Below are 27,867 nucleotides of genomic sequence, written 5' to 3' on the forward strand. Positions count from 1 at the left end.
GACTCTAGATTCTAAAGTTGAAACCTACCACCAAAAAAAAAAAAAGAGTTGAAACCTACCTACTATATAAAACAAAAAACAAAAAGGAAATATCGAATTTTGTACGATAGCGGGCCCGATTTACTTGGGTCGGGCTCCATTTCGACGAAGCCCGGCCCGGAAAGCCCGCTTAAGCCCCAGGCCTTCGCTTTTGTCTTTCCCTTTAGACCCCCCCGAGAAGTTGAGTGCGTGAGACGGTAGGAGTGAGAGGGAGATCTTCCCCGCTTCTTTCTGTCGCCGGTGCGAGCTCTCGCGAACGCACAATCGGCCACCGCCCTCATCATCTTCATCTCTATCCTCTCTTTCTCTCTCTCTCCCCCTCTCTCTCCCTGTCTGTTATCTCTCGCTTTTCGCGCTCGCTGCATGTATGTTTGTACTGGGTTGTTGTACGAATTTGTAATGATTTTACTGTATCATTTGGTTTTGATTAGGGAGGGGAATGCTTCTTCAAGTGCCCCGCAAGAGGTGAGTTGCCTTTCTTTTTCTGCCCGTTTTCATTTTTTGCTGCCGTGTTTCGTTTATGCTGTGGATGAGATGTGCCGTCGCGGTTTTTTTTTTTTTTTTGTTCCGTATTCGGGTGAAAAGCTAACCTCAGCTGTGCTGGTTGCTTGGAAACGACACGAGGCATGACGTTTTGACTAGGGAATCGAATTGGGTTGTCAACATTTCCGTTTTCGATTAGCTGAGTTGTTGCCAAAATGGGACCTCGAATTTGTGAAATTTGTTTAGGATGACATGCAGCTTTGGTGGGTTCTGAGGGCTGGCGTTGCTCTTTAGTCAACAAAGGCAGTGGCTTTTGTGTCAATGGGGATGTTCTTAGATAGAAGTTGTTGGGTTTTCAGCATGCGTGATTCTGTAGCTTTTCAAGCTTCCTTGACGGGTTTTCTGTTGAACTTGATGTTTGAACTATGCTGACCTGGCCACATATAGATGTTTCTGACAAGTTGAGGGCCTGTTGGGTTTTTGGGGACTGGATGCTCAACATCCGTACTCCTGCCACTGAGTACCGTGCATGTCAATGTGCATTGCTGTTTGATAGTTATTTTCATCATGAACAACAGTGACAACATGAAAACCTTTTCTTAGGTGGGCCACTTAAATTTTTTTTGTGAGCAGGCCGCAGCCTGTTTTGTTTAGCTATAGTGTGCTATAGCTGTGATTTTTGTTTCCAGTAACACCTTAAGATTAGGTGGGACAATGTCCTAAAAAGATGTTTTTTTTTTTTTTGGTAAGGATGTCCTAAAAAGATGTTAATCGCTGCAGCTTTGGAGATACTGCAGTTATGAGGTGTTTGTCAAACATTTTATAAAAGCTGCTATGCTCCTTTTTACAATTGAAGCTACTCTGAGAAATCTGTAGCAAACGGGCTATTAGTGATATAGTTGCTGTTATGCCCTTGCACCATGTGTCGGAGTGCATCTTTACCAAGTTCCAAGCAATTTCTTGCCTAATGTCCATGTTATTTTGACTTTTCCCCTATCCTTAAACTAGTAAGTTTCATCGCACCATGAAATGACATCCTCTTACTAGAGTAGGAATACTTTGCATAAATTCTGAGAAGTAGGATGATTTGAAGAAACCATGTTTATGTGTCCCTTAATCATCATCATGATATCATTATCATTTGTCTGTCTTTTCTTTCCTATTGCGTTTATTCTTCATGAGGTATCTTTTTTATTTTCCGGTTATAAAGAAATCTAGATGTAACTAGGGTCATCATATCGAATAATGCTTACTATTAGCTTTTCATAGTATCTCATAGCAATGTATTGGGTTGACATTTATTTGAAGATGCCATCGTCACCAATTTCAGTTGCAATTGCCATTGCTGTTGCTTCACCAGTCTTGTGTCTCTCTTACTATATTATTACTGATGTCATACATAGAACAGTATGACAAACAGGAATCCAACCTTTACCTTCTAAGTCGGGTTGGCTGTATGATCCTATCGTGCTCAATACTCTATTAGATTCTCTGATGCTCCATATCTTTCCTTATAATCTCCTTCCACTTTCTTCTAGGTCTTTCCCTGCCACTTTTAACGAGTATATCCATCCGTTGATCACATATCCTCATTGGCAAATTTGAATTTCCTGATTTCATATAAGGGCGAGCACTGGTCTCGGTTCAACCCCGAACCAAACCGAATTGGCTTGGATCGACCGGTTTAAGGACAGTTCCAAAAAGAACCGATTTGGTTCCTGATTCCAAAAATCTAGAACCGGCTAGAATTGATTCGGTTTTTGGTTCCAAGGCCGGAACCGCCAATTCTACCTTGGTAGAATTGGTTTTTCACCCAAAATACAAGTATTAACACACCCACAAAGAATAGTGACAAACATCCTTCAGAATGGCTAAGCTGAAGGAGAAGCCAATTGAGGTGGAGTGTTGGGCAAGCTGATTGACGACCTCTCCCAAATGCTTGCTCTTCCGTCTGCTTCCCCACCTGTGTTCATTCCCTCTATGAGCGCCCCACTGTTGCATGCCGAGGTGTCCAGGCCCTTGGAGCTATCCAAGTAAGACCTAGCCTTAGCTTGCAATTGGAAGCACCAGAACATGCTCCTCCATGTCGTCACTATATTAGCGGCACTGATTTCAGGAAAATTGTGAATCTCCTCGATGGCGACACTTCCGTCAGGGACATGAACACAAATCACTCTTTAGCTTGTAGGGCAGGATGTAAAAGCAACTTTGCCTGTCTTTCTGCACCTCTTTCTCTCTCATTGTTGTTTTCTTTTCCTTCCTGCTAAAAAAAGTTCAATCCACGATCCCTCAACCTTCAAGAAGAAGGTAATTTCATCTCCTTATTGGCTTCTCATTTTTCTTTTTTGGTCATTTATTTAATTCTCTTTTAAAATGAGATTAAAGGTTCTTTTTTTCAATGAAAAGGCACCTTTGTTTGGTCAAGGCGAATCTTTTCATGCAGTGTCCTAAAGAGTTGTGGGTGCCATGTTTCTGCACATTCCCATTTACTTTGCACATTTTTCAGATCTCTACTTTGGACTGGGTAGATCTGGGAACCAAAACTGATAGGTGCAGTTGCTGGTTTCAAAATATATTTGAACCAGGAGTCACAGGGTTGTTTCCTGGTTCTAGGTTGGGAAGCTGCCCACCTTGGAACTGACCACCTCTAAATCCATGCTACCGAACCATCTTAATTCTCACATTGATTTCTCTCATCTTATCCTTCATTTCAGCCACAGCTATTTTTTTTTTTTTCAATCTCTCAGATAGATTCGTTTCTCATCTTTTCTCATGCGCCCTTACATCTAACAAAGCATCCTCATCTATGCCATGCTCATATTTGTGCAGATTTTGATGTGTAACTATCCAGAACTCCATTCTGTAAGGCATCTCTGGCCTTATTGCTGTTCGTAATTGACATTTGGTCATTGCACAAAATAATAAGCACATTTCTCCACTTTATCCACCCCACCCGAACTCTGTCAGGGAGTTCTCTATTGATCTCTCCTCCTTTGGGTACAAGTTTTGCCGAGGTGCGTTTGAACCTATATCCTTGTTAAACTTACACAACAAAACATCAGAAATAGGAGAGTCGTCACGTGAAATCCCTTTGAAGTTGTTAGAGCTATTAAGGAAGACTAAGAAAATTATTGACGGGAGAACAACCTTATAGTAAGTTGTTGAGAGCTACATGTACATGATATTCCCTAAGCTTTGCAAGTTTAATTGCGCAAGAGCAGAATTCACCCTCTTCAGAAGAATCTTGTTTGAGATTTTCTTGCCAAAATTTTCCTTTATTATCTACTCCATCACGCCATCAAGTTTTTAATATTGCTTTCCCATTAAAATCATTATCATGGAAGCTGTTTAATCCTGTAGATGAGGTAAGTGAAAGTTTACTTCCATGAATCTCTTTAAGTTAGTAGAGTGTATTATCTTTTACAAACTGCTGAAGAGACAATACTTTGTGATTTCAAGGAAATATAATCCCTGGGTGCGTGTTTATCCTTTTCAGTAATGGGTGACTTCGTAATGGGTGACTTCTCCTCCTATTGATTACTGTTATCCTGTCCTTTTGCCAGGTTTTTGGAGGGCAGGTAGGCGGCATCATTGCTGTTTTTGGGGAAGATTTGCAGATTCATTCTGCATAATTTCCTGGGAAAAACTCAATTGCATTTGTTCCTGAGGCTGCTTTACTTAGTAGATGAGTGAAGTCTTCCACATTAAATTGCTTGAAGCATCCAATAAAGCTGTCTTTTAGTGAGCTTTATTATGTGAGCATCCCCGATCTGCCTAATAGGCATCAATTACATGGTGGATTGATCCTTGATTATGGCTGAGGATAAGCAGATGGAGTATTTTTCTGCACAACAGATGACAAAAAGTAGTAAAGCTTATGGACTGGAGGAGAGTATTCTGGAAAAGAGACAGGGTCTTGTTTCAGAAGGTTTACAGGTTGGGCTTGTGGATATGGGGAGTCAATCTTGCTCAGACATTGTGGATAATGAAGCGCATTGCTCTAAGACTCTTGAAATGAAGAGGTTGGGGATGCCTTCTGAAGATCCATCCCAGGTAAAGAATATTGCAGTATCTCCTGAAAATGTGATAGACAATACAAAGAGCACTGAAATTGGAAGTGCTGGAGAAGATATTGGGGAAAGCATTCATAAGTTCGATTCAAAATGTATAGATGGTGCACATTCCCTCCAAGAAAAGAAGTGTCAACTTGGCGTTGAAGGATCAACAAATATGCCTTCTGGCCATGCCTTCTCTGAGAATCGGATGAATCAGGAAGATACTTATGAAACGACACATCATTTTGGTTCCAGATATTCAGTTGGTCAAGAAGAAAGAAGACACACACTTGGAATAAAAGAAACTAGTAGTCCATTGTGCAGCTATATTACTGAGCAATTGCACGAACCTTTTTATGAGAATTCGAGTTTTGAACACAGGATGCTGCCTTCTCCAAACGTAAGAATGAGCCATGAAGCTGGAAGTGGTCTGTGCCCTAAACATCTTGAATCACATGAGACCCATTGTGGATCTGGTAGTGTAAGCAATCAATTAACTGGCCTTGACCATGTTAAAAATGTATCAGTTCAAGTGAGTACTATCGTGTCTGATAGACTTGAAACTGAAAGTACTGGATTGCAATCTAATCTGGAGATTGGTTCTACTGTTTTAGAACGTATTGGATTTAATGGAGATTCTGTTGTTAATGAGCAGTTGCAAGTCCACATTGAGAAACTGACCAATGGCTTAAGTTATGATCCATCGGAGTTGCAACAGGAGAATCTTACGAGAAACTCCAACGGGTCAGAGCATAGGGACAAAAGAACTTCTAAGAGATTGAAAAATATGCACACATTGAGGTCGTCACTTGACAGCAACAGAGTGCTTCGCTCGAGATCAAAGGATAATTCTAAAGCTGAGTCTAATGATGATGTCGTAAAGCCATATAGAGTTCTTCGCTCGAGATCAAAGGACAGTTCTAAAGCTGAGTCTAATGACGAAGTTGTAAAGCCATATACTGGTGAAGAAGTAAAAAGAAAGCAGAGAAAGGAGACGCGAGCAAGGGAAGCTATCGCTGATGAATTTTCTAGAATTAGGAAAAACCTAAGCTATATGTTAAACAGAATTAGCTATGAGAGAAGCTTGATTGATGCTTATTCTGGTGAAGGGTGGAAGGGGCTAAGGTATGTGGTTGTCAGATTGCTTCATAAAATTCTATTCTGCTGATTATGTGCAGCAACATGTCATTTTTTATGAACTTGATAACCAGTGACCTAATAACACGTGTGGTTGCAGAAATGAAATAAGGTTTTAATGTAATGTTTATTAGTTAATTCGGTTCAGTTATTACGCGGACACTGATTTCATGAATGACATGGAATAAGAAAAAAATAGCATCAAACTGCCCAAAATACCGCTGAAGTCAGAATTAGATTGAATGACAGTGAATATCACTTTATTTGCAGATCAGGACCACTAGGGGAATTTTTTTCATTGGCACCATCAAAATCCACATGCATTTTGATTACTATGACTTTGTTTTTCTCATATGAACGAAACCTATGTTGCTCACTATGGGAGAAGAACCTCTTCTCCACAACAACTTTGGTTACATCATCTAAACTGACCAATGTACAGCATATTTGGACAGCACAATTCCATCAAGATATACTAGTACTATGTGTAGGTAATTATCTTATTTTATGTTCGTAAAATATAATACTATGCAAATTAATGAGATGGCGGTTTTAATATGTAGTCGAATCATTTTATATACAAAATTATTCAGTTCTAGCTAAGTATGTATTATTAATTAAACTCACAAATAATTGAGATAGTTGTTATGTTGTTATAACTGTGCTATTCGTTACATTTTGAATAATGTTATTGATACAATGCTGTCAAGCATTACAATATATGAACTAAAAGAAATGTTTTTGTTTGCACTAGATAATGTATGTTATAGTATAATGATGTGTCCCCATATATGCGTCCTTTTTTGTGGATCCTTTTAGATGAGTCCTCGAGTCTATTTTCTCAAATGGTGAGTCAGAACACCACCCAATTCCACTTTCACGTCAAGGTGATATAGGTTGTTAAGTGGCATAATTAAGTCCTTGGAATTATGGTTATGAATAATCTATAGCTACTTTTCCGGTTTTCCGTTGTCCAGCCTAGAAGGGTTTTAACATGATGGGTTGCTTGGCTGAATGAATCTTGGACAATAGATTGTCGTGTTGGTAAAATAGAAATCCAAATGCTAGCCTTGAGCTTCTGAAAATGGACATGGTTTTGGCAAGTTGATGCATTTTATGTATAGGGTCGACAATATGCTGGTAGTGCTTCACGTTGACAACGCATTTCAGTTCCTTGTGAACATTCGATATTGTAGCTCGTCCGCATAGGGTTATGGTTGTCGATCACTAGAATCTTGTCATTTTTTCTTAGCATGGGGGATCGGGAAGCTTTAAGACTATTTCACATTATTATAATATTAAGTAAATCACTCATTTATCTAACGACTTAAGCTTTTGGAACAGTTGACATTGGTCCCACAAAATTTCACATGATATCAGAACAAGAGATCTTGAGTTCAAATCTTTTCAAGTCTCATTGGTCTTTCTAGTTACATATTTCATGTACCGTATTAAGTAAAAAGACCAGACTAAGCGTTAGGGAGAGTATTAGAATATTAAATAGATCATGCTTTTATCTAACAGCTTAAGCTTTTAGAACAGTTAGCAGTGGTCCAACAAAAGACAAATCTGAAAAATATAGCAATAAGCCCACAAATTTAAGGGACCAATCCCACAAATTAAGGGATACTTAGCAATCATTTCCTAATTAATCATTTATAGCTATTAGGTATTTCCTAATAATGAGGACCAAAAACATTAGGATAATTCAACACTCCCCTCAAGCTGAGGAGTAGATTTCCATTTCCAGCTTGGAAATTATTTTGTGAAAGATCCCACCATTAAGTCCTTTGGTCAGCACATCTGCCCAATTGATTTCCAGAAGGTATGTAGGACATGTAGATCAACCCCTCTTCTAGCTTTTCTTTGATGAATGTCTGTCAATTTCAATATGCTTCATTCTATCATGCTGTACAGGGCTATGAGCAATGTTAATTGCTGATTTATTGTCACAATTCAGCTTCATAGGACCCTCCCACTGGATTTTCAAATCTTCTAGGATGATTTTGAGCCATAATAGCTCGCATATTCGTCGGGCCGTTGCTTGAAATTTTGAGTCAGTGCTTGATCTTGCAACTACATTCTATTTTTTACTCCCCAAGTCACTAAATTTCCACCAAGAAATGTGCAATAACCAGATGTTGACCTTCTGTCCACCAAGGATCTGCATAGTCAGCATCAGTATAAGCTTGTAGCACTGGTTTTTTGATTTCTTCTTAATAAAACTCCTTTTCTGGGACTTCCTTTCAAGTAATGTAGCGTTCGATTGACGGCTTGTGAATGTGATTCTCTTGGGTCATGCATAAACTTACTATGAACTCGCTGATTAGGCAATATTGGGCCTAGTATGAGCCAGATAGATGAATTTCCCAACCAATGTATGATATATTTCTCGATGTACAGTAGGTTTTTCCTTTGCATCGCCAAGTTTTTATTAGGCTCAATAGGTGTAGCTACTGGTTTACAACCAAGTTTTCCAGTTTCCTTCAAGGGATCAGTGACATACTTTTGTTGTGAGACAAAAATTCCTTGTTTAAATTAGAAACTTCAATGCCAAGGAAGTATTTGAATTTTCTCAACTCCTTTATTTCAAACTCTTTAATCAAACAGAGTTTTAGCTCCTATTTCTTCTTATCATCGGCACCTTGACAATAATATCATCGACATACACTAGAAGTGTTGTCACTCTCCCTATTGCCAAATGCTTAATGAAGAGGGTATGATCGCCTTGGCTTTGTTTGTAGCCCAAAGCTTTCATTACTCTGGAAAATCTCCCAAACTAGGCGCTAGGCGAGTGCTTGAGCCCATATAGTGCTTTCTGTAATCTACATGCTTTGTTTATTATCCTTTCTCCTTCAAAGCCTAGTGAAAAACTCATGTAGATCTCCTCTTCTAGGTCTCCATGTAAGAATGCATTTTTCACATTGTACTGTTGAAATTGCTAATTAAAGTTGGCCGCCGGAGCAAATGTCTCATGATAATCTACTCCATAAGTCCGAGTATAACCCTTTGCCACCAATCTTGCCTTATATCTCTTAAGCGAACCATCAGCTTTGTATTTTAAGGTAAAAACCCATTTGCAGCCCACAAGATTTTTTCCTTCAATTTTTCGACAATCTCCGAAGTCTTGCTTTTTTCTAGTGCATCCATTTCTTCTCTCATTGCAGTCCTCCATTCATCTTTAGACAATGCCTCGGATAATGTATGTGGAATAGCAATAGTGTTTAGACTCATAATGAAATTTCTATGAGGTGATAAATAGAGGGGGTGCATTACAACCATTCTGTTCGAGAAATAGATTTTTCTATTTCTTTTTCTGGATGAGTTTTTGAGCAAAAAAATGTGTTGGATAACGACATAAAATTTTTGATTATGGAACATAAGATCGTTTGACAACAGTTAAAAATTTTTACTTCTAGAAATTATTATTTACTATTTAAAAATAAAAAAATATTATTTATTTTTTACTTTGGCGGCGGCAAATGTTGCGGCGATTGAAGGTGGTGGGCGGTGGCTGGCGGCGGAGGTCGATAGTGGTCGGTGGCGGCCGGCGATGGTTGCGGCGATCGGCGGAGTGTGGTGGTTGGTGGCGGGTGGTGGCGGGGGAGGAAGGGTGGCGGCGGTCGGCGGTGAGGGGGAGGCGACAGTGGGGCGTGGCGGGTGGTGGTCGGCGGTGGCTGCCTGCGGGCAGCCGAGTACAGTGGTTGGCGGCGAGGAAGGTTGGCGGTGGCCGGCGGTGGTCATGGTTGTGGGCGGCGGCGGCGGCGGCGGTCACGGTTGTGGGTCGGCGGTGGGCAATTGAGGGCGGTGGTTGGCGGAGGCGAAGGTCGGCGGCGATTGGCGGCAACCGGCGATGATTGAGGCAGCCCGGGGAGGGTGGCGGTGGGCGATGGTTGGTGATAGGCGGTGGACAGCGTCGGCGGTGGCCAGCGGTGGGTGGCGGTAGCCGTCGGTGAGGTGAGGGGTGACGGCGGGCAGCGGCGGGTGGTGGTCGGCTGCGGCGGGTACTTGAGAAAAAGTGGGATTATTATTTCTGATTTTTTTTTTTTGGTAAGGTTATTATTTCTGATTTTTGTTCGTCGAGAAACTAAAATTTTTTGTTTCTGATTTCCCTTCCAAATATATTTTTGGAATAAATTTTTGTTTCAGAAATAGAAAAATAGAATTATATTAGCAAACGAGCTTTTGCTCCAAACCTGTTCCTGAAATAGGTTTGGAATAGAAACAGAGAAGTAGAATGGTTGTCATGCACTCTTTAGGCGTTCAAGTGTCACATAATGAGATAGTGGATATAAGGGTCGCTTTGTGCACTCTCTTGTACCTTTTCTATCCGCAGTGGGAAGGTGTGAGTCATTTTTTGGCATATCAATTGATTGTTCATGTAAAGGAGAGTCGAAACTTATCGGAAATTCATTTGCAAAATTCGGATGGGAATCTTAAACTTGTGTTTGGTCTGTAATAGCTGCCTTTCTCGAGTCCCATGGGAGGCATGGGGAAGAATTAGAATGTAACAATATCGATTCATATAGATATAGAATAAAAGTTTTTCTATTGATTCAAAGGTTGTACCTATGGGATAGGGATAAAGAAAAAGGAAAAAACTGAAGATTTCATTCACATAGTTCTTTTGATCGAAAAATCAATCTTTCGTACCCTTCTCTTAATGATAAAATGGGTCAAATTCTATGGGATCAAACCTATGGGACTTAAGGAATGATGGAAGGGAATAAAAAGAGAAATAAAAAAGAAAAGAAAAAAAAAGAGAGGGAAAAAGAATAAAAGAAACAAGTAAATAACACTAGAGGAAACCTCATAGTCATAAATATGGGTAGATGCGGGAGTGGACACTTATTCCGGAATAGACTCGGACGTAGGGAGTGAGTTCGGGATTGAAGTTGTAGGAACTGATTCATCAAAAATTGATTGGTCAAGAGTTGATTGATAAGGGATTGGTTGAATAGAAGTGGGAGCTCGAATTGAAAAATTATCGGGAGGTAACTCAAGATTAAGGTATTCAAAGTCTTTATCTTTCACTAATGATTTCTCCCCCTGAAGATAAGACTGTGGAAAGTAAGGTTTGTTTTCTACAAATGTACATCGACTGATATGTAGGCCTTTCTTGAAGGAGGATGATAACATTTATACCCCTTTTTGTGTGGAGGAATAACCAAGAGAGACACACTTGATTGCTCCGAGATCTAGTTTTCTCCTTTGTTGTTTATGAACATGTACGAATGAGGTGCAATCCAAGTCTAGCTGTGAGATTATTTGTTGTCCTGAAATGAGGATAAAAGATGGAAAGAATTGCCATAGGAGTTTTGAAATCTCTTGATGGCAATCTATTAATCATGTATGTAGATGTAAGAGCGGCTTCCCCCCAATATGAATTAGGGACATCCCCATGAAACAACAATGCTTGAGTAGTGTTAAGCAAATGACTGTTTTTCCTAGCAACCCCATTTTATTGTGATGGGATTACACAAGATGACTCATAAATGATTCCTTCCTTTTGAAAATAGGTTGACAAGATTTGATTAAAGTAGTCTCGGGCATTATCTGACCTAAATCTCTTAATTTTGACTCCAAATTGGGTTTTTTTTCCTAGTTTGTACTTAAAATAGTTCTATAAATAGCTTTGTCATTGTGGTACAAGATGAAATGAGCATTATCACAATTCTTTTCTCTAAATTTTTCATGGTATCAAAGCAGAAGGTCTTGATTTCAAATCTTTTCAGGCCCCGTTTGCCTCCCCGATTAAATATTTCACGCTTAGTACTAGGCAAAAGGACCGGATTAAGCGTAAGGGGGAGTGTTACAACATTAAGGAAACCACGCTTTCATCTAACAGTTTAAGCTTTTAGAACAGTTGACTGTCCCACAAAATTTCACACACATCTACGCAGATCTACGCATACTAATATCACTCAAACCAAAAGATTTTTGTGAGTATTTTTTTTTAAATTGCAATAGATTTGATGGTGTTAAAAGGTCTTGTGGATTATGATTTGCATTCCGGATAGTCAGCTTTCTTATCATCTCATTTCTGTTTATAGTTGTGTGGAGTTCCTACTTATTTTTTACCTAATAAATAAATTCAGGGAAGTTCAGAAATCAGTGAACTTCAATCGATTTTGTTGTGGGAACTTTCTTTGGTTGGTCTGACAATGACCAGCCTTTAAGTTTACATCTGCTATTCATTATGACTGTTAGTAGGCCTAGATAAAAATTTGTAGTCGTATTTGCTTATATATTTATTTTATTTTTATATAATTATTTATTTTCCCTCAATCGGTCTTGCTTTTATTTTATTATTTTTGGGTTCATCGACCGCTGACCCCAACTAGTTTGGGATAAAGGTGATGTTGATGATGTAGCTGCTTATGCCTAATGTTTTGTGGCAGCTTGGAAAAGATAAAGCCAGAGAAGGAACTTCAGCGGGCCACATCAGAAATTGGAAAACGCAAGCTGAGAATAAGGGATCTATTTCAGCGGATTGATTCATTATGTGCAGAAGGAAAGCTGCCAGAAGCTCTATTTGATTCAGAAGGAATGATTGACAGTGAGGATGTACGGAAGAAGCTTGATTAAAATGGCTTTTATCCAATATTTAAAATGGGTCCTGTTAATAAGTGCCTCTGGGCACTTGCTAAGTATACTTAATTTGGAGTTATTCAAATTTTAAAGCATTGGTTGTGCATAGCACGAAGAAATGGGTCCATTTGGAAATTACAAAGCTTAACTGGTTGCTTAACAAGTGTCTGTTGGGAATTCGTTAAAACATATATAAAAAATTACTAAGCGTTGTTTCTTTTCAATAACAGTAATTTTGGTAATGTTATAACATGGGATGCTTTCCTGGCAGATATTCTGTGCAAAGTGTGGCTCGAAAGATTTGACTGCTGACAACGATATAATTCTGTGCGATGGGGCTTGTGATCGTGGGTTCCATCAATACTGTCTGGAACCACCGTTGCATAAAGAACACAGTAATTTCCTTTCAATAAGCTAGGTCTTGTTTGTTGATAATTGGCATCTTTCATACCTAATAGTTTGGTTATTGCACAGTTCCTCCTGCCGACCAGGGTTGGCTATGCCCTGGGTGTGATTGTAAAGTTGATTGCATGGACTTGCTGAACAAATCACAAGGAACAAATCTTTCTATTACCGACAGCTGGGAGGTCAGAAATGGAAACTTTAGTCATTCCATTTGTGGTTTTAACTAGTTCTCATTGTTCCATTATGCTTTGCTTCCCTTACCATTCTTCTTCACTATGCAGAAAGTTTTTCCTGAGGTTGCAATAGCTGAAAATGATGAGGACCCAAACTTAGGTCTCCCTTCTGATGACTCGGACGATGCTGATTATGACCCAGATGCACCTCAGGCTGATGAAGATCAGGGAGATGAATCTGTTTCTGATGAATCTGGATCTAATGTTGCATCTGATAAATTGGGGGCTGCTTTAAAAGATGATTGCTTGGGTCTGCCTTCTGAGGATTCGGAAGATGATGATTTTGATCCTGACGCTCCGGACAGTGAGAAGGTTAAGGAGGAAAGTTCCAGTTCTGATTTTACCTCTGATTCTGAGGATTTTGCAGCCACCGTAGGAGGTGTAGTGGATGAGGTTAATTACTACGGAGGTGGTGGTAGAATAAGCTCTAGAAACAGTTTCGAAAATGAGGAAATCATGAAGGGGGAACTGCGATCTTTGATGGAGGGAGATGCTGACAAAGATATCTCTGTCCACATGCCTGGGAAAAGACATGTTGAGAGGCTGGACTACAAAAAGCTCTATGATGTGAGTCTTTGCAGTTGTTTCAGTATAATGATTCTTGAATTTACAATTGCCATTTCCAGGATGAACTAAATCATAGAAAGAGTGATGTGGTTGCTAGTGCAAGTGCCTCATGTTTGATTAAAGTACTTTCTGTAAGCTCATCTGCGTGGAGCATTGTGATCCACAGGACCACAATAGTAGAACTAGTCTCTTTGTGGATTTAATCCTTTTTCTTTGGGGTTCCATTGAGATATATCAAGAAAATATCTCTGCTCGCCCTTTTAGGACATTGGCTGGATCCTTCCATATGATTTTTTTGGAAGATGACTGCCTTTCTTCTGCATTTTCTATTGCTTGTTCGTTGACTAATAGTCCTGAGAGTAGAAGTGGAATGGCAAGGCAATTGAAACTAGTATTCCTTCCCTCCCTTTTATTATGCTAGGATGTGCTTAATTGCCATGAGTGGACCAGGGGAATGGCAAGAAAATTGAAGATTATACTAGAGGGTGGAAGATGACATTGTTGAAGACCATTCACCCATTGAACTAAGAGAGCTTGGTTAAGCATTCTCTTTTTTATCTTGTTCTAGAAGTGAATCACTACTTAAGGAGTTGCAAATGTCTGACATTCAGATGCTTTGATCTGGCATGGGGCTGATCTAAATTCTTGACCTCTTGACAATGTCATGTTATCTGTTAATCACAAATTTGGCATTTTTTAATGACTTAGTAATATCAAATGTGCACATTGAATATGCAGCCAACCCCTCTCTGTTGAGGCATGTGTAGTCTCTGCAGTCCTTTTACTGTTCATAGTCGTATTAACTCCTCCTCTGTCCATCTTGTATTGGAAACCATAGAAAGTCTTAATTGATGTGGCAAATACTAAGGTGGTCGTGCTGGATATTTCTAATAGAAACCTGAAGGAAACTAAAATATTATGGATGGAAGGAGTATTAAAATCAGCATATCAAATGACGTGTGAAATTTTATTGCATACTAAGTGTCCTCTTAGTACCCTGCAGTAAGTTATTACTTTCCCCTCATTGATAGCACTGTTATGTGTCTTTGCACCCTAGAGATGGGTTGATCTTACCATGCACAAGATGAATGCTGAGTTGGGAGATTCTGAGGGCGCAGATGCATTTAGAGAGGACCACCCTTCCTTTCTTTTTTGCTTTTTGGATTGAATTTCCATAGTACATTTTTTTGTTTTTGGTGAACAATTAGATTGCATTACGGATTTTAGCAGTCAAGAAGCAGTTGTTTAACTTGAACTTATATTCTATTTCTTGTTTACAGTTTCATCTTTTACACGTCATTTTATCACGCCATGCCATAGTTAATAAAAATAATTGATCCTTTTTAGTAATTTGAAAATGTTCTTTATATTGGTTGTGGGTGTTGCACTTATTTCCTCATATATTGAGGAGGAGAAAGGTTGAAGCAATTGAAGCGATATTTAAGAAGACGAAACCATTAGAAGAAATGAAATGGTTGAATATACAACAGTTCTATAAGATTTATCTGTTTTCTATATGTAGAACAGGAAACAGTTTTCAAGGACAAATCCCTTTAAGGCCTTTCTTTATATTGCTATCACTTTCGTATTTTTGTAATTGACATGATTTCTATTCGTGTGTTATTCCCAAAGGAGGAATTTGGAGGAGATAAATCTTCCGATTCAAGTGATGATGAAGATTGGAGTGATCAATTTGGAGGAGATAAATCTTCTGATTCAAGTGATGATGAAGGTTGGAGTGATACTGTTGCACCAAGGAAAAGGAAGAGAGGTGCTGATAAGGCTACTTTGGCATCAAACAATGGAAATTTCACCAGTGGAGATAATATAAAGCACAACAAAAATGGGACTGAACTGACTCCAAGGAGAAGGACAAGTAACATGATGGATTCCCCAGGTACTAGTAGTATTACAGCCAAACCACGTAAAAGCTCTTCAACACCTGGATTGACTGGTGGAAGAGCTCGATCATCAACTAATAGAAGACTTGGAGAGGCTATAACTCAGGTGATCAAGCACAGCTAATTTATTTCTAAAGTTCCTCTTCAGGATATAACAAAATCTCTCTCTCTCTCTCATGCGCGCACACACGAATTTAGTGAAGTAGGATGCAAGATGATTGAAACGATGAATATTCCATCTGTATAGTGAACATTGATGGCAATCCTGAAGCAGTTTAAGTCAAGTGCATAAATACTTCTGCAAATTGTCGGAAGGTGTTTGTCTGTGACTAAGGAGTAGTGTGTTATGTAATCACACGTTATATACAGAGGGTCCTTGGACAAGCCTCTTTATCGGAGAACTTGGATAAGCTAATAACTTGAGCCAATGCAAAGTGCTTCCAGACCATTCACATATGACTTGACTCATATCTGGTGTTCTCACTGTCGCTTCAGGATGTACATGCCTTGCATATCTGTCTGTCTTAGCTTCGGGGAAATTATTCCAATTTATCCTTCCCCGGGTATTATGATGGTTTCAAGCGTTCATGTTCCTTTCTCTGCCTTCTCCTTCCAATATTGTACGTACCAAATTGCAGTTTCGGTTTTGTGGCTACGTCATTTTTCACAATCTGTGTCGCTTCTTTAAGAAGAGTCTAGTTCATGGGTCGGCACTTTTGCAATTGAAAGAGTTTTGATCTGATTTCAGTGATTGCACTTGTACCTTGATTCTTATGGATGTTGACTCTGAGGAATAGGGGAAACTAATACACTTTTCCTTGTCAATTTTCCTTTAAATATCATTACTTCCCTGAAGTTTTTTTTGTTTCATATATCCGGCGTACCGACAAATATTTTATGGTTACACACAAGTATGTGACACATTGGTGCCGAAATGGTGTGAAGGTTCCAATGTTTCGTACCAAATTTTCATAGAGAATGCATTCCTATTGGGTAATACATTTGTTATAATAAAGGGGGTAACCCTCACTCTTCCCACAATTGTCCTGCTTTTTGCGTCACATGCTTTTCTCTGGACAACTGTTCACCAGCAGCAGGGCCTCTGGCAAATTGATATAGGTTTTGTAAAAACAGGGGATAAAGAGATAATACACTTTAGGCTACAAAGTGATCCGAGTGTCGTAAAAGAACTTAGGAGACAGTGCAGTGTGAGGAGTACAATATTTTTTGATCGGAAAATCGTTCCTTTGACAGAGACTCCAAGAAGCCTTCAAGGAAAATCATTATCCAGAACGCGCTGCATCAGAGAAGTTAGCAGAGGAGCTAGGAATTACTACTCTTCAGGTAAGCCTCTCTTTTACTCGCAATATTGATTATTTTTTTATTTCCTTTTAAGTTTTGGCCACTAAAATCATCTAAAGTTCTTTCTGCCTATGGATTTGGTTACAGGTGAGGAAGTGGTTCGGCAATGCTCGCTGGTCCTTCAACCACCCAAGTGGTAGGAAAGTGACAGTGTCTGCTAAAGATATGAGAATGGAAAGCCCCATGCCTCAACCCAATACTGGACTTAGTGGCTCAGCTACGGAAATGATTACGGATGATGCCCCTAGTAATGGAATACCAAATGCCGAACCTAGTGGAGTTGCTTCCATACCGGAGTGCATTTACAAGGATGTGAAGGACAGCGAAGTGGGAAGTCCACAGACGAATAAAAGCTACAACAGTTCACTTCTTCGAAAGAGAAAGGAAAAGGGAGATAACGTGGTGTCAGGTTCGGATCAAGTAAATCAAGCACAGGCCATTGAAGATGATTCAGCTAAAGTGTCAGAGCCTCAGGCTAGCAGCAGAAAACAGACCAGAAGCAAATCAAAGGCTTGACGAAATTGCAAACTTTTTGAGCCTCTGGAGAGTTCTTCCGGTTGAAATGCTGGGAAAGATGCCCTATTCAACAGTCCTGCATGCAAAGATGACTTTTTCCATGAGGGTAAACTGTCTCTTGGTTTCCCGGTTTAGGATTCGGAATAGCTCCTTCAGTCACCATTAACCGTTGTCTCAGGAGTCCTAGGTTTTCTGATCCTCAGTCCTTTGACCGTCATTGTCTGAGCTGCTGATTTTCATCGTGGCAATTGCTTTGTTCAATGGCTGGTTAAGGCAAGATTGCGGCCAACTGACGTTTTCTATGAGGATCTTGTCGGTGCAATTGCCCCATTGTAGGTGCCTGCTTGTTTCTTGCGAGAAAATTAAATCCCATAGGTGGATACCGCATGTCTGATGTACAACCGGGGAGAGCTACCGGAGAGTCTTGGACCGAGAAGAATCCGTCCTCGACGATGAGCTTGTAAGTTGTAACATAGCGATGCCGCCTAACGTTACATTGTACTCCATGGACCACCTGAGAATTTTACATTTGTACTCCATGGACCACCTGAGAATTTTACATCTATTGCATTCGATGTATGCAGTTGTCATTCGTTGCTTAGAATTTTTACTTTCAGTTGTTAGCTCATGATTCTTGTCATGTACAGTTCATGTCCGGGATTTTGGATGGGCACTTGTTAGATTTTACTCTCTGAATCCTGTCCAAAGCATTAGAACAGGCTTAAAAATCCAACATGCCCGTCAGAGATGACGAAAACTAATCCGAACTGTAGACGAATGGAACTGACGATGAAGTTATTTAAATAAAATAAAAAAAATCTGAGCTTTCTTTGAAAAGGAAAAAATATATGAAATTAAACCTTGTATACTTAGGGATAATATTCTGACAAAAAAAAAACTTTGAGATAATATTACGAAAAATGTCATACTAGTGTGATAAATTTATCATAAATTATTTTTTATCACAAAAAATCTCAAATTGGTACACTTGTGATGAATTTACTCCAAATTTATATATTGGTGATAAATTTATCCATCGTTAGTTTTCGTTATATCTAATCGTCAAATTGCTGAATTAGATGACACATGATAGTTGACGAGTGTACCAATTTGGGATTTTCATTCTCTGTTTGTCACATGTGTATTAGTTTGGGTTTTTCGTGGTATTAATCAAATTTAATGAAGGTTAAATTTTTCATAGATGTACTGGTTTGGGATTTTTATTTGTAAAAAAAATTGGTTCAAGGTAAACTTGTCACATGTGCATCGGTTTAAGGTTTTTAGTGGTAAAAAAAATTTGGGATAAATTTTTCACATGTATACGAGTTTGGGGCTTTTCTTAGTTAAAAAAAAAAAAAAAAGAGTTCGGGTAAATTTATCACATATGCATCAGTTTGAGATTTTTCTAATATTAACCCGAAAACTTAAAAGAAAGGAAATCTGACTTTTAGGTTTCATGGGACTTTCAACTCTACTTGTAACTATATCGCTGCAATGAATGATATATCTTGAAGGACACCTTTTTGAGATTAGAAACTCATGAAAATTTGCTTCTTATACAAAAAAAAAAAAAACCTGAGGGCCATACCAACGCTCGTCACGAGATGTCTTCTAGTCATATATTTCCTAATTTGGCTTGTGTGGTTTCCCAATGTCCATGATCGGGCAGGTCGTGAACCTCAAGAACAAGAAGGAACGAGAGTGACTGATATGTGCCCGTCTCGGTTCGGCCATTTGCTGCACCTTTGTTCATGGTTGGTCCATGGTGGAGGCGTGCGGATTCTACATTTAGTTTTATCTAACTGAATTAGGGCCCAGGAAAAAGATAAACGAGAGAAAGGTCGAATTTTACAATGAATTGAGGGATTCGGAAGCTCCGACGTCCTCGCCGACGTTAAATTCTTGATGTGGGGTACAAGATCATAAAACTACAATTCCTCTAATTACTATATACGATAAAATGCAGTGAGAAATTAGAATGTTGAATTATGCAACAGGGTTTTTTTTTACAGGTTGAATTTCAACAGTATCAAAGGATTCAATCCCTAACTTTTCATGAAATTCAAAGAAGACTTTTGGAGCGAAAAGCTTGATTCTCAACGTCCATAAAGTGCCTGTGCTTTCTGATTATAATTTTATCTTTCGTATTTAACGTCAACTCTAAGTATATAATATTCTTGACCAATTTTTTTAATAGGGAAAATTGCAATAATAGTCCTCAATGATTTAGCCACTGTGCAATCAAATCCTAAAAGTTTTTTTACTAGGTGCAATTCAATCCTTCCGTCGAGCTCGTAGCCAAATTTGCTGAAGTGGCATATTGAAACCCGACGCATCTATGTTTTTTTTTTTTTTAATTCTTTGGCATGGGTGCACATGACTTTGACTTTAATATTTCATTTTCACAGTTCGGTTTGTTTATGCAATTCTATTAATTAATTTCAGATTTGTTGGTTTTTTTTTTCACTTATATTAATTTTTGGCACACCACGTTGGCACTGTGTATGCAAAAAGAAATGGGAAAAAACCTGGCCCAATTCTGGGGTGGGAAGTCAAGAAATTTGGCCGTGAACTAGATGGAAGGACTGAATTAAATTGCAGCTAATTAATAACGTTCAGGACTTTATTGTGCATGGGGCCAAACGTTTAAAAAATTATTTATGCATTTTCCCCTTTTCTAAATAGACCAATACTTAATATTATTTTGAGCTCAACATTTATGGTTTCAAGCATAACATAAGAACTAACAACAAATTGAAATTATGTTTTCCATTTGGGTTATGATCTTGTTGATTTATCTTGGGTGTAGGCTGAAATTTTTCCTAATCGATATCCAAAGTATCTCCAGAGCAAACTGAAATGTACCATGAACACATAGCAGTAAAATAAAATTGAAAAATTGAACAATTCAACTCAAACCGAACTCAAAATTTTCAAATGTTAACCCGAGCCCAAAAATCAAACCAATGAAAATTACAGACCTAGTTAAACCAAAATACTTTAACATCAACCCTATGCATGAATAAAAGTTCAATGTTCATAGAAAACCACCCAAGATAAAATACGTGATTCTATATTTGTCAATTAATCTTCTATAATTAATAAATAAGGGTTCTATAGCAAAAATTCTAACATCCATACAGAGAGATAGCATTAGCTTTTAAATCACATTTAGAAGATAGAAATATCACTTAATCAATGGAAAAAATTGTCCAAAAAATCCTAAATCTATTGCACTTTTGTTAATTCGGTCATAAGCTTTTCAATTTATGAATTAACTTCTAAACCTTTTGAGAATTCGTTAATTAAGTCCTAGGGGCCAAAAATTGATAACATGGACACCAATCGTTCTATGTGACATGATGAACGCTGACATGGATAATTTTGTAATTTACATAATTTTTTAATTTTTTTTAAGTTGCATTTTTCAATTTTGTCCTTTTTTTCTCTTTTCTTTATTAATTGTGCCAGCAAGGGCGCAAAGCCCTCAGCCCACGGCCATGGCCTTGCCTAGGTTCTTTGCGGCCTCGCTGGTGGCCAGCAAGGGTCGTTGGTGACCCTCCCCGGCACAATAAAAAAAGAAAAAGAATTCAAAAATATAATAAAAATGAAAGAAAATTAGAAAATTATCGATGTCGACGCTAGCAGTGCCCCGAAATCCACATCAGCGATTTCCACCCAAACAGACTCAATTGGAAAACTATTAAAAGTTTCAGGACTTAAATGGCGAAATTGAAAAGTTTATGATTGAATTGGCAAAAGTGCAATATGTTTGGGATTTTTTACCAAATTTCTCCATAATTGATTGCACTAACCCTTTAATTGTTGAGAAATATGTAGACTACTAGCAAGAGTGGTCATAATGTGTAATTGGGTCAACGTACCACATCTAAAACAAATTTTAATAAGCCCTTATCTATCTAACTAATATAGCCAGATGGAATTCAACTCCCCAAATGACTAAATAGAGGTTTCCTTCCATAGTTTCTAATTAGATTTCAGGTACATTATTGGGTGTAACTACATTTACCACAAAGCTAGATAGAATAATAACAATACATATGAATTAAGCATTTACATATATTGACCATACTAAACAATAAATTTCAGATTTTCCTATGCCACTTTGCCAGGAATGAGAGGCAAGTCAATCTCATCACACCACTCCACAACCCTAGTCTCAAAGTATGAGCTCTTCACATCGTTGGCCAAGTAGCTCAGCCACACCTGCCCTCCAATCCTCCACTTCAGCACACTCCCTTCCATCTCCCTACTCAGCCTCCACCCCACGCTCTCTCCGTACTCATCTCCGGCGAATACTAACCCTCCGGACTTCGTGAACGGCCGGCTCGCGGTGGCGTACCTCCTCCGGAACCCGTCGCCGCCGCCGGCAGGCGGATGCCACGCGGCTACCTCCTGGCCGGTGGTGTTGTCGCAGAGGACCGCGTCGAACACCGCGGCATTGCCTTCTGAGTCCTGGTCCCACCTCCAGTTCCTCAGCCTCACCCTCGTCGCCGTCTTCCCGGCGGCTTTCACCTCTGTCGCCTTGGGCTTTCCCAAGGTGCTCTTCATGACCCTGTGCGTCTCCAGCTCTCTCTCCCCGTTGCTTGTGGACCGCCCCAGGCTGAGCCCGCCCACATACGTCGCCCCGACCTCCGGTCCGACCCAGATGCGGGCCCTGGAAGGGAAATGCCTCTCGCCGGCGAATGCCAAGTCATCGCCACCACTCTCCTTGCCGAACCCGAGATTCACCACGTGGAGGCGTATGTTGTCGACGCGTGCATTGACCTGGATATACCCGTCATGGAACTTGACCAAATATTCAAACTGGACAACGGCCTCCAGTTGCTGGTGCGCCAGCACGTACTTTAGTATCGAATCTTTCGCTTGTCTGACCGGAAACTTCATCTGATCGTTCGAGCATGTGAGCTTCATGGCCGCCACCGGCGAGTAGCCCTTCAAGATCCAAAGGCCGTGAGCCTCCGTCGCGTAGGAGAACGAGAGTCCCTGAACGGGCAACGGCGTTAGGGCTTGTAATCCTACGCCCACCTCCCTCAGAATGAGCCATTTCGCTAGCATGTAACCGAGGGCGCGCATGAAACACGCTTCTGCGTCGACGCCGACTGACCGCAAGAAGGTTCGCAGCACGGGCGCGTGCTCGCACGACAGCACTTCCAGGTTCGGGGCCAGCAGGGACTCAAAGTAGAAGGACCCAACCTCGCTCGGCGCGTTGAACGAGCACGCCCAGAACATGCGCGTAAGGAACACCAGGTTGAAGAAGCTCGACAGGGATTCGGGCGAGTGGGAGTCCATGATCCAGGAGACCGGGTCGGGACGGAGCTTCTGGAGCTGGGAGCGTGGGCACGAGCTCCCATGTGCGGCGGCCGGCGACCGCGAGATCGTCTCTCGGAGAAGCTGGAGCAGCAGCGGGAGGAACGGCTTGTCCGAGGAGAGAGGGCACGCGTCGGACACCCAGAGGGTCCTCTCCTCGCCAGATTCTTGGAAGCCGCAAGCAAGGACCGCCAAGGTCACTGCTGGTTCCGAACCGGGTCTCGACGTCCAGTCCGCCCTAATCCGGATCGAGCGAGCCGCTCTGCCGTCACCCGTCTTGGAACTCGCGAGCTCGAAGACCTGTGGCGAGCTCGAGTCTGGCTCGGCCCGTACCGCTGAGTCGGGCAACTCAGAAATCCACGTCCAAACGTCCAGCATCTTTGCCAAAACTGACTCCACCTCTCCGAGCCGAGTGAGTGAAGAGAAGATTTAGGGCATCCGGCGAGGGATTTAAAGATTGAACGAGTGACGACCGAGCTGCCAACACGGAAGCAACACGAGCCACGCAAAGAGAGCCAGCGAACTGGTGGTGGTGAGGGGAGGTTTGGTGTTAGATTTCGATTACACTGCATTAAATGTTGATATATACATGAGAATCGTACTAGAGAAATTCGACATTGAAGAATTGGTACGATGTTAGACAGTTGAGCAATTTATATATCTAAATCGGCCCATAACTTAATGGCTTTAAGCTTTGAGTGGCAATGGTCAATTGGTGCTCCACATCCAATCAATTTCGGCGTTTTATAAATATATTAACAAACAAATGCCATGATTGATGCTTGTTTTGAGTGGAAATTGCTGTTACAATTGGTTTGGTGATAAGAGACCATGGACAGTTGATCGGGTGATGCGAGTCTGGCAAGAAGAGACTATGGACAATTAAGGGGGCCATACCAAACATTGAGCTTATATATGAAGAGATTGTTAAAATATACGTATGTGTTGTGTTGGAGAAGTTCTACATAAAAAAATTAGTATGATGCTGAGCAATTAATATATCTAATTTGGCATATATGGTGGATCTAATTGGTATGTTGACGGATTTAGATTTGTGTTTTTTTTTTTTCATATAATTTTTCTCAATGAAGGTATCGAGCTTTTACTGTAGGCTTCTCATATTAAATGCCCCAAATTTTCTTCCTTTTTTCCTTATTTTCGACTTCGTTCCTTGTTATCCAAAGCTTTTTCGCCATCGGACCAGAATGACTACGATTGAGATTTTGTAGACGTCGAGAGAATGTCTTTGCATGGACGAGACAAAGCTCCCGTACTCTGGGACGTGGACAATTCGATTTGACGGCCATCTTGGGGTCTGATGAACTCCACGTGTTGTGGCCACAGGCTGCGTCCTTGTCCTCTTGTGCATCACACAAAACACAAGATAAAGAAATGACATGTTAAGAGATCCGCACAATCTGGATAAGAAAAATGCTTCCCTAATAATATTGTTAGAGACATTGTAATATCAACAGCCGATCCATAAACTATCATCGGATATTTTTCATAAAATATTCATTAATTATAAGATTAGGTCCACACACTATCATTGTGTATTTTTCATAAAGCACTCATTAATTATAATTAGATCCACACACCATCATTGCATATTTTTCATGAAGCACTTATTAATTAGAAGATCAAGTGGTCGGAAATAACTCGGATTGCCACGTTAGCAGCTTTCATCCGAAGTATTGGAAGCACGCAAGAGAAATCTGATACCTTCGACGGAGAGATGGTCAAGAGGGAGCCCAAGTCTATGTCTTTCAATATATCCAATTGGACTCAGCTTCACTTAAAAGCTTAAGCTAAAGAATTACAAACCTACTATGATATATTAACTACTCAAAAGCTTAAACTAATTAGTTACGAATTAATTATGATATATTAACTGCTCAATACTACATTCATAACGTACACGCACATCTTAACAATATTCCCCTCACGTGTGAGCTCTAGTGTTAGGGGTTAGGTTTGCCCCCTTAATCCAAACATGCGGAATTATCACCGGATTCCTTCCTTAATATATTCTCCAAACGCCGATACACATTGGGAGTGGCCACCAATCAACCATTGCCTTTGCTCCCCTCCCCCGATCTCTAAAGGTCGATACATATTGGGAGTGAGCCACCAATCAACCATCGGCTTTACTTCCCTCCCCCTTTCTCTAAAGGCCGATACGTATTGGGAGTGGGTTACCAATCAACTATCGGCTTTGATACCATTTGTTAGGAGCACACAGCAGAAGCTTGATACCTTCGCTCGAGGAGAGTGCCAAGGGAGCTCAAATCCGAGCCCTTCAATATATCCAGTTAGACATATCTTCACTCAAAAGCTTAAACCAATAAGTTACGGACTAATTATGATATATTAACTGCTCAACACTATATTAATTCTTTGATATTGGACTTCTCTAACATAACACGCGCGTCTTAACACGAATAATATCGAATTAGCACATCGGAATAAAGTAATCTCCCATCTTGTACAAACTAGAAAACAATATGATAGAGCAATCTACATGCCAACAGGAAGAAACACGAGCCACACAAAGAGCCAGCAAACTGGTGGTGGTGAGTGGAGGTTTGGCGGCAGATTTCGAAGTCTTTCTCGGATCACACACCGCAGATTTTCTTCTTCTTTTTTCCCCCTTCTTTTCGGCTTCGCTCCTTGTTAACCAAAGCTCTTTCGCCATCCGACCAGAACAACTACGATTGAGATTTTTTGTAGACGTCGAGAAAATGTTTTGCATGGACATGACAAAGCTCTTGTGTTGACAGATCTTCTTGGGGTCTGATGAACTCCACGTGTTGTGGCCACGGGCTGCGTCCTTGTCCCCTTGTGCATCACACAAAAACCAAGATAGAGAAAGGAAATACAACGGGGAATCCTGCGTAATCAACAGAAGGAATTACCCTAATTTTTTTTAGGTTAGTATCACGAAAATATCTAAATCAATATCTATGTGACAAGAATATCCTAAACACGACACCGAATTTCTCAACTTTAAGCGTTATGCCGATTAGACCATTTCGTCGGAATTCATCGAAAAAGAACTATCCGCTTAATGGATGAAATATATAATGGATAGGCAAAATGGTTCAATAATTTTGGAAGAAATAATGATAAAAGACGATGAGAGAAGTTTAGAAAACTGGAATATAGTACAGATAGATGTACACCCTACATTCAAGAAAAGAGGAACTTTAGAATTTGGGACAGATTCCGCAGTTAAGAATATTCAAATACCAATCTCAGTAATGGAATGTTAAATGTCCCCAAAGAGAGAGAAAGTTCAATTATTTACTTATAGGATTAGTCCAAGTTGCTTCAAAACCTCCAACAAAAATCTCAAATGTTATCAATTCCGGTGCGCTTGTTACTCTATGTTTAAGAGAGTGTAGTCATAATAAGTTCACCTTCTTTTTATTAGGAATTCTGGAATCCACATTACTCGATCGTGTTGCGATCAAAATTTTACATTTTCATTTATGGATCCACATATCATGATGAGATCAATAGTAAATATTAGAAATATCAGGGTTTGACATGATTAAATTGATCTCAGTATCTAGCATTAACTAACATATAGTTAATCCGAGAGCATATAAGTTAGATTTTGACAAACGAGGTATCATTTTGTTATATGCAAATGCGTAAAAAACAAACGTGGTAGTATAAAAAAAAAACAATTAGATGGAAGCAAATTTAACTTTCCGTCTGGTGTTTTATATAAGGCCTTATAAAGTTCCGAGGTTTTTTTGTCCGTCTTTCACCTTTGTTCAACGTTGTTGCTTGCTTGAATTTGACCAAAAAAAATAAAAAAACTTTATTGCTTGAGCACTTATGCAAGAACATTTAGATGCATGTTATGGAATAAAATTGAAAAGATTTGCATGAGAAGCGTCTTATAAAAGAGAAAAAAGTTCCAAAAACGGGCATTAGATGAGCGCAACTAAGTTCCCGAATTCAAGAATCTTTGATCCGTAGAAGTAAGGCAGGTTTCCACGTTTTATTGGGCCCAAAACTGGCCATAATAGGTTACTAGTGACTCGTATTTAAAATCAAAAGGTACAATAGGTGAGAGAACCAACTGTATCGGACGGCTTAGAAGAGTTCGTGCCAAACGCAAGCGCCACCTCACGAGAGATTCCATTTGCGCCCAACAAAACCCCTTCGAGACTAAACGAATTCCCTCGAGTGGGTCACCGCGGTCGTCATCTCAAACTTCATTTGGAGACTTATCTCACATGGATCAGAGAAGACACTAAAACTTCTTTTCCCATGAAAAATGAACTAAGCAAAACTTCTCTTCCCATGAAAAATGAACAAGTGTTCCATAGGCTCCAATTAGTCAATGGTGATACCTTGCTCAATGCTGCAACTAATTTGGAGCTTGCTGACTTTTGAAGGGTATTCGAAGACAAAAGGTGAAGAGTTATCTCAGGTGGATCAGTGCTAATTGAACATTTAAAAGCCCTCTTAGAAGAGGTTAGAGACTTATGTCCAAGTATAGAGACCCATTTGGGTTCACTCTCTGCTAGATGAGTTGGGTCTCCATCTCCTGCATCCTCCGATCCTATGGGGTGACAATCTCTCAGCCATTTACCTTACTGCTAATCCCATTTGCCATACTCGGACGAAGCATGTTGAGATTGACTGCCACTTTGCTTGTTAGAATGTATCTAGAATTCAGTTGCATGTTCATTCCATTAGTACCATGGACCAAGTTGTTGATATTCTTACCAAGAGACGCTCCTCACAGCGTTTTGCCTTCATTTGATCCAAGCCCATGCTACGCTTGTTTAACGGAAAATGAATGATTTGGTAAATATTTTTCTAAAAATAACCACTTGTATCGCTTGAAATAATTAGTCAATAAAAAATATCATCATTATTGATAATAATTTATACCTAAATATTTTCACATATGATGAAAAAACTTTCATTCTATTACTTTTGTAAGCGATTCAAGTGATCATTTTAAGACACTACAAAAAAAAAAGGATTTAGCCACGGAACATTTGCGACGAAAATAATTTGTCGCTAATTTGCAACGAAACTAGCCACGAAAAAAACATTCGTCGTTATTTGTGATGAAAATAGTGACTAAAAAATTTGTCGCTAATTAGCGACAAAAATAGCGACGAATAGTTTTTCATCACTAATTGGCGACGAAAATAACGACGAAAAAAAATTCGTCGCTAATTTGTGACGAAATTAGCGACGAATAATGTTTTTTTCACT

General features: G+C 39.8%; 2 protein-coding genes across 5 annotated transcripts; one reads left to right on the plus strand and one right to left on the minus strand.

Annotated features, from left to right (window-relative positions):
* The first annotated feature begins 222 nt into the window (after window positions 1-222).
* Window positions 223-17,879, plus strand: LOC115757159 (homeobox protein HAT3.1). 4 transcript variants are annotated; one of them, XM_048278553.1, is made up of 10 exons: window positions 223-504; window positions 3,352-3,536; window positions 4,086-5,702; window positions 12,116-12,281; window positions 12,577-12,700; window positions 12,780-12,892; window positions 12,992-13,510; window positions 15,143-15,517; window positions 16,666-16,755; window positions 16,861-17,879. In XM_048278553.1, exons 3-10 carry the CDS (start codon window positions 4,336-4,338, stop codon window positions 17,287-17,289), a joined length of 3,183 nt encoding a protein of 1,060 aa, XP_048134510.1. In that variant the 5' UTR covers window positions 223-504; window positions 3,352-3,536; window positions 4,086-4,335; the 3' UTR covers window positions 17,290-17,879. The 4 variants fall into 4 exon arrangements, with proteins under 4 accessions (XP_048134510.1, XP_030553133.1, XP_048134508.1 ...); XM_048278551.1 differs by lacking the exon at window positions 223-504 and adding an exon at window positions 2,148-2,829; XM_030697273.2 differs by lacking the exon at window positions 3,352-3,536.
* Window positions 17,880-21,248: 3,369 nt separating this feature from the next.
* Window positions 21,249-23,148, minus strand: LOC115757169. The gene has a single exon (XM_030697287.2). The coding sequence runs from the start codon at window positions 22,996-22,998 to the stop codon at window positions 21,406-21,408; it is 1,593 nt and encodes a 530-aa protein (XP_030553147.1). The 5' UTR covers window positions 22,999-23,148; the 3' UTR covers window positions 21,249-21,405.
* Between the last annotated feature and the right edge of the window lie 4,719 nt (window positions 23,149-27,867).

Source organism: Rhodamnia argentea, chromosome 5, assembly GCF_020921035.1.
Source record: "Rhodamnia argentea isolate NSW1041297 chromosome 5, ASM2092103v1, whole genome shotgun sequence".
NCBI classification, from domain to species: domain Eukaryota; kingdom Viridiplantae; phylum Streptophyta; class Magnoliopsida; order Myrtales; family Myrtaceae; genus Rhodamnia; species Rhodamnia argentea.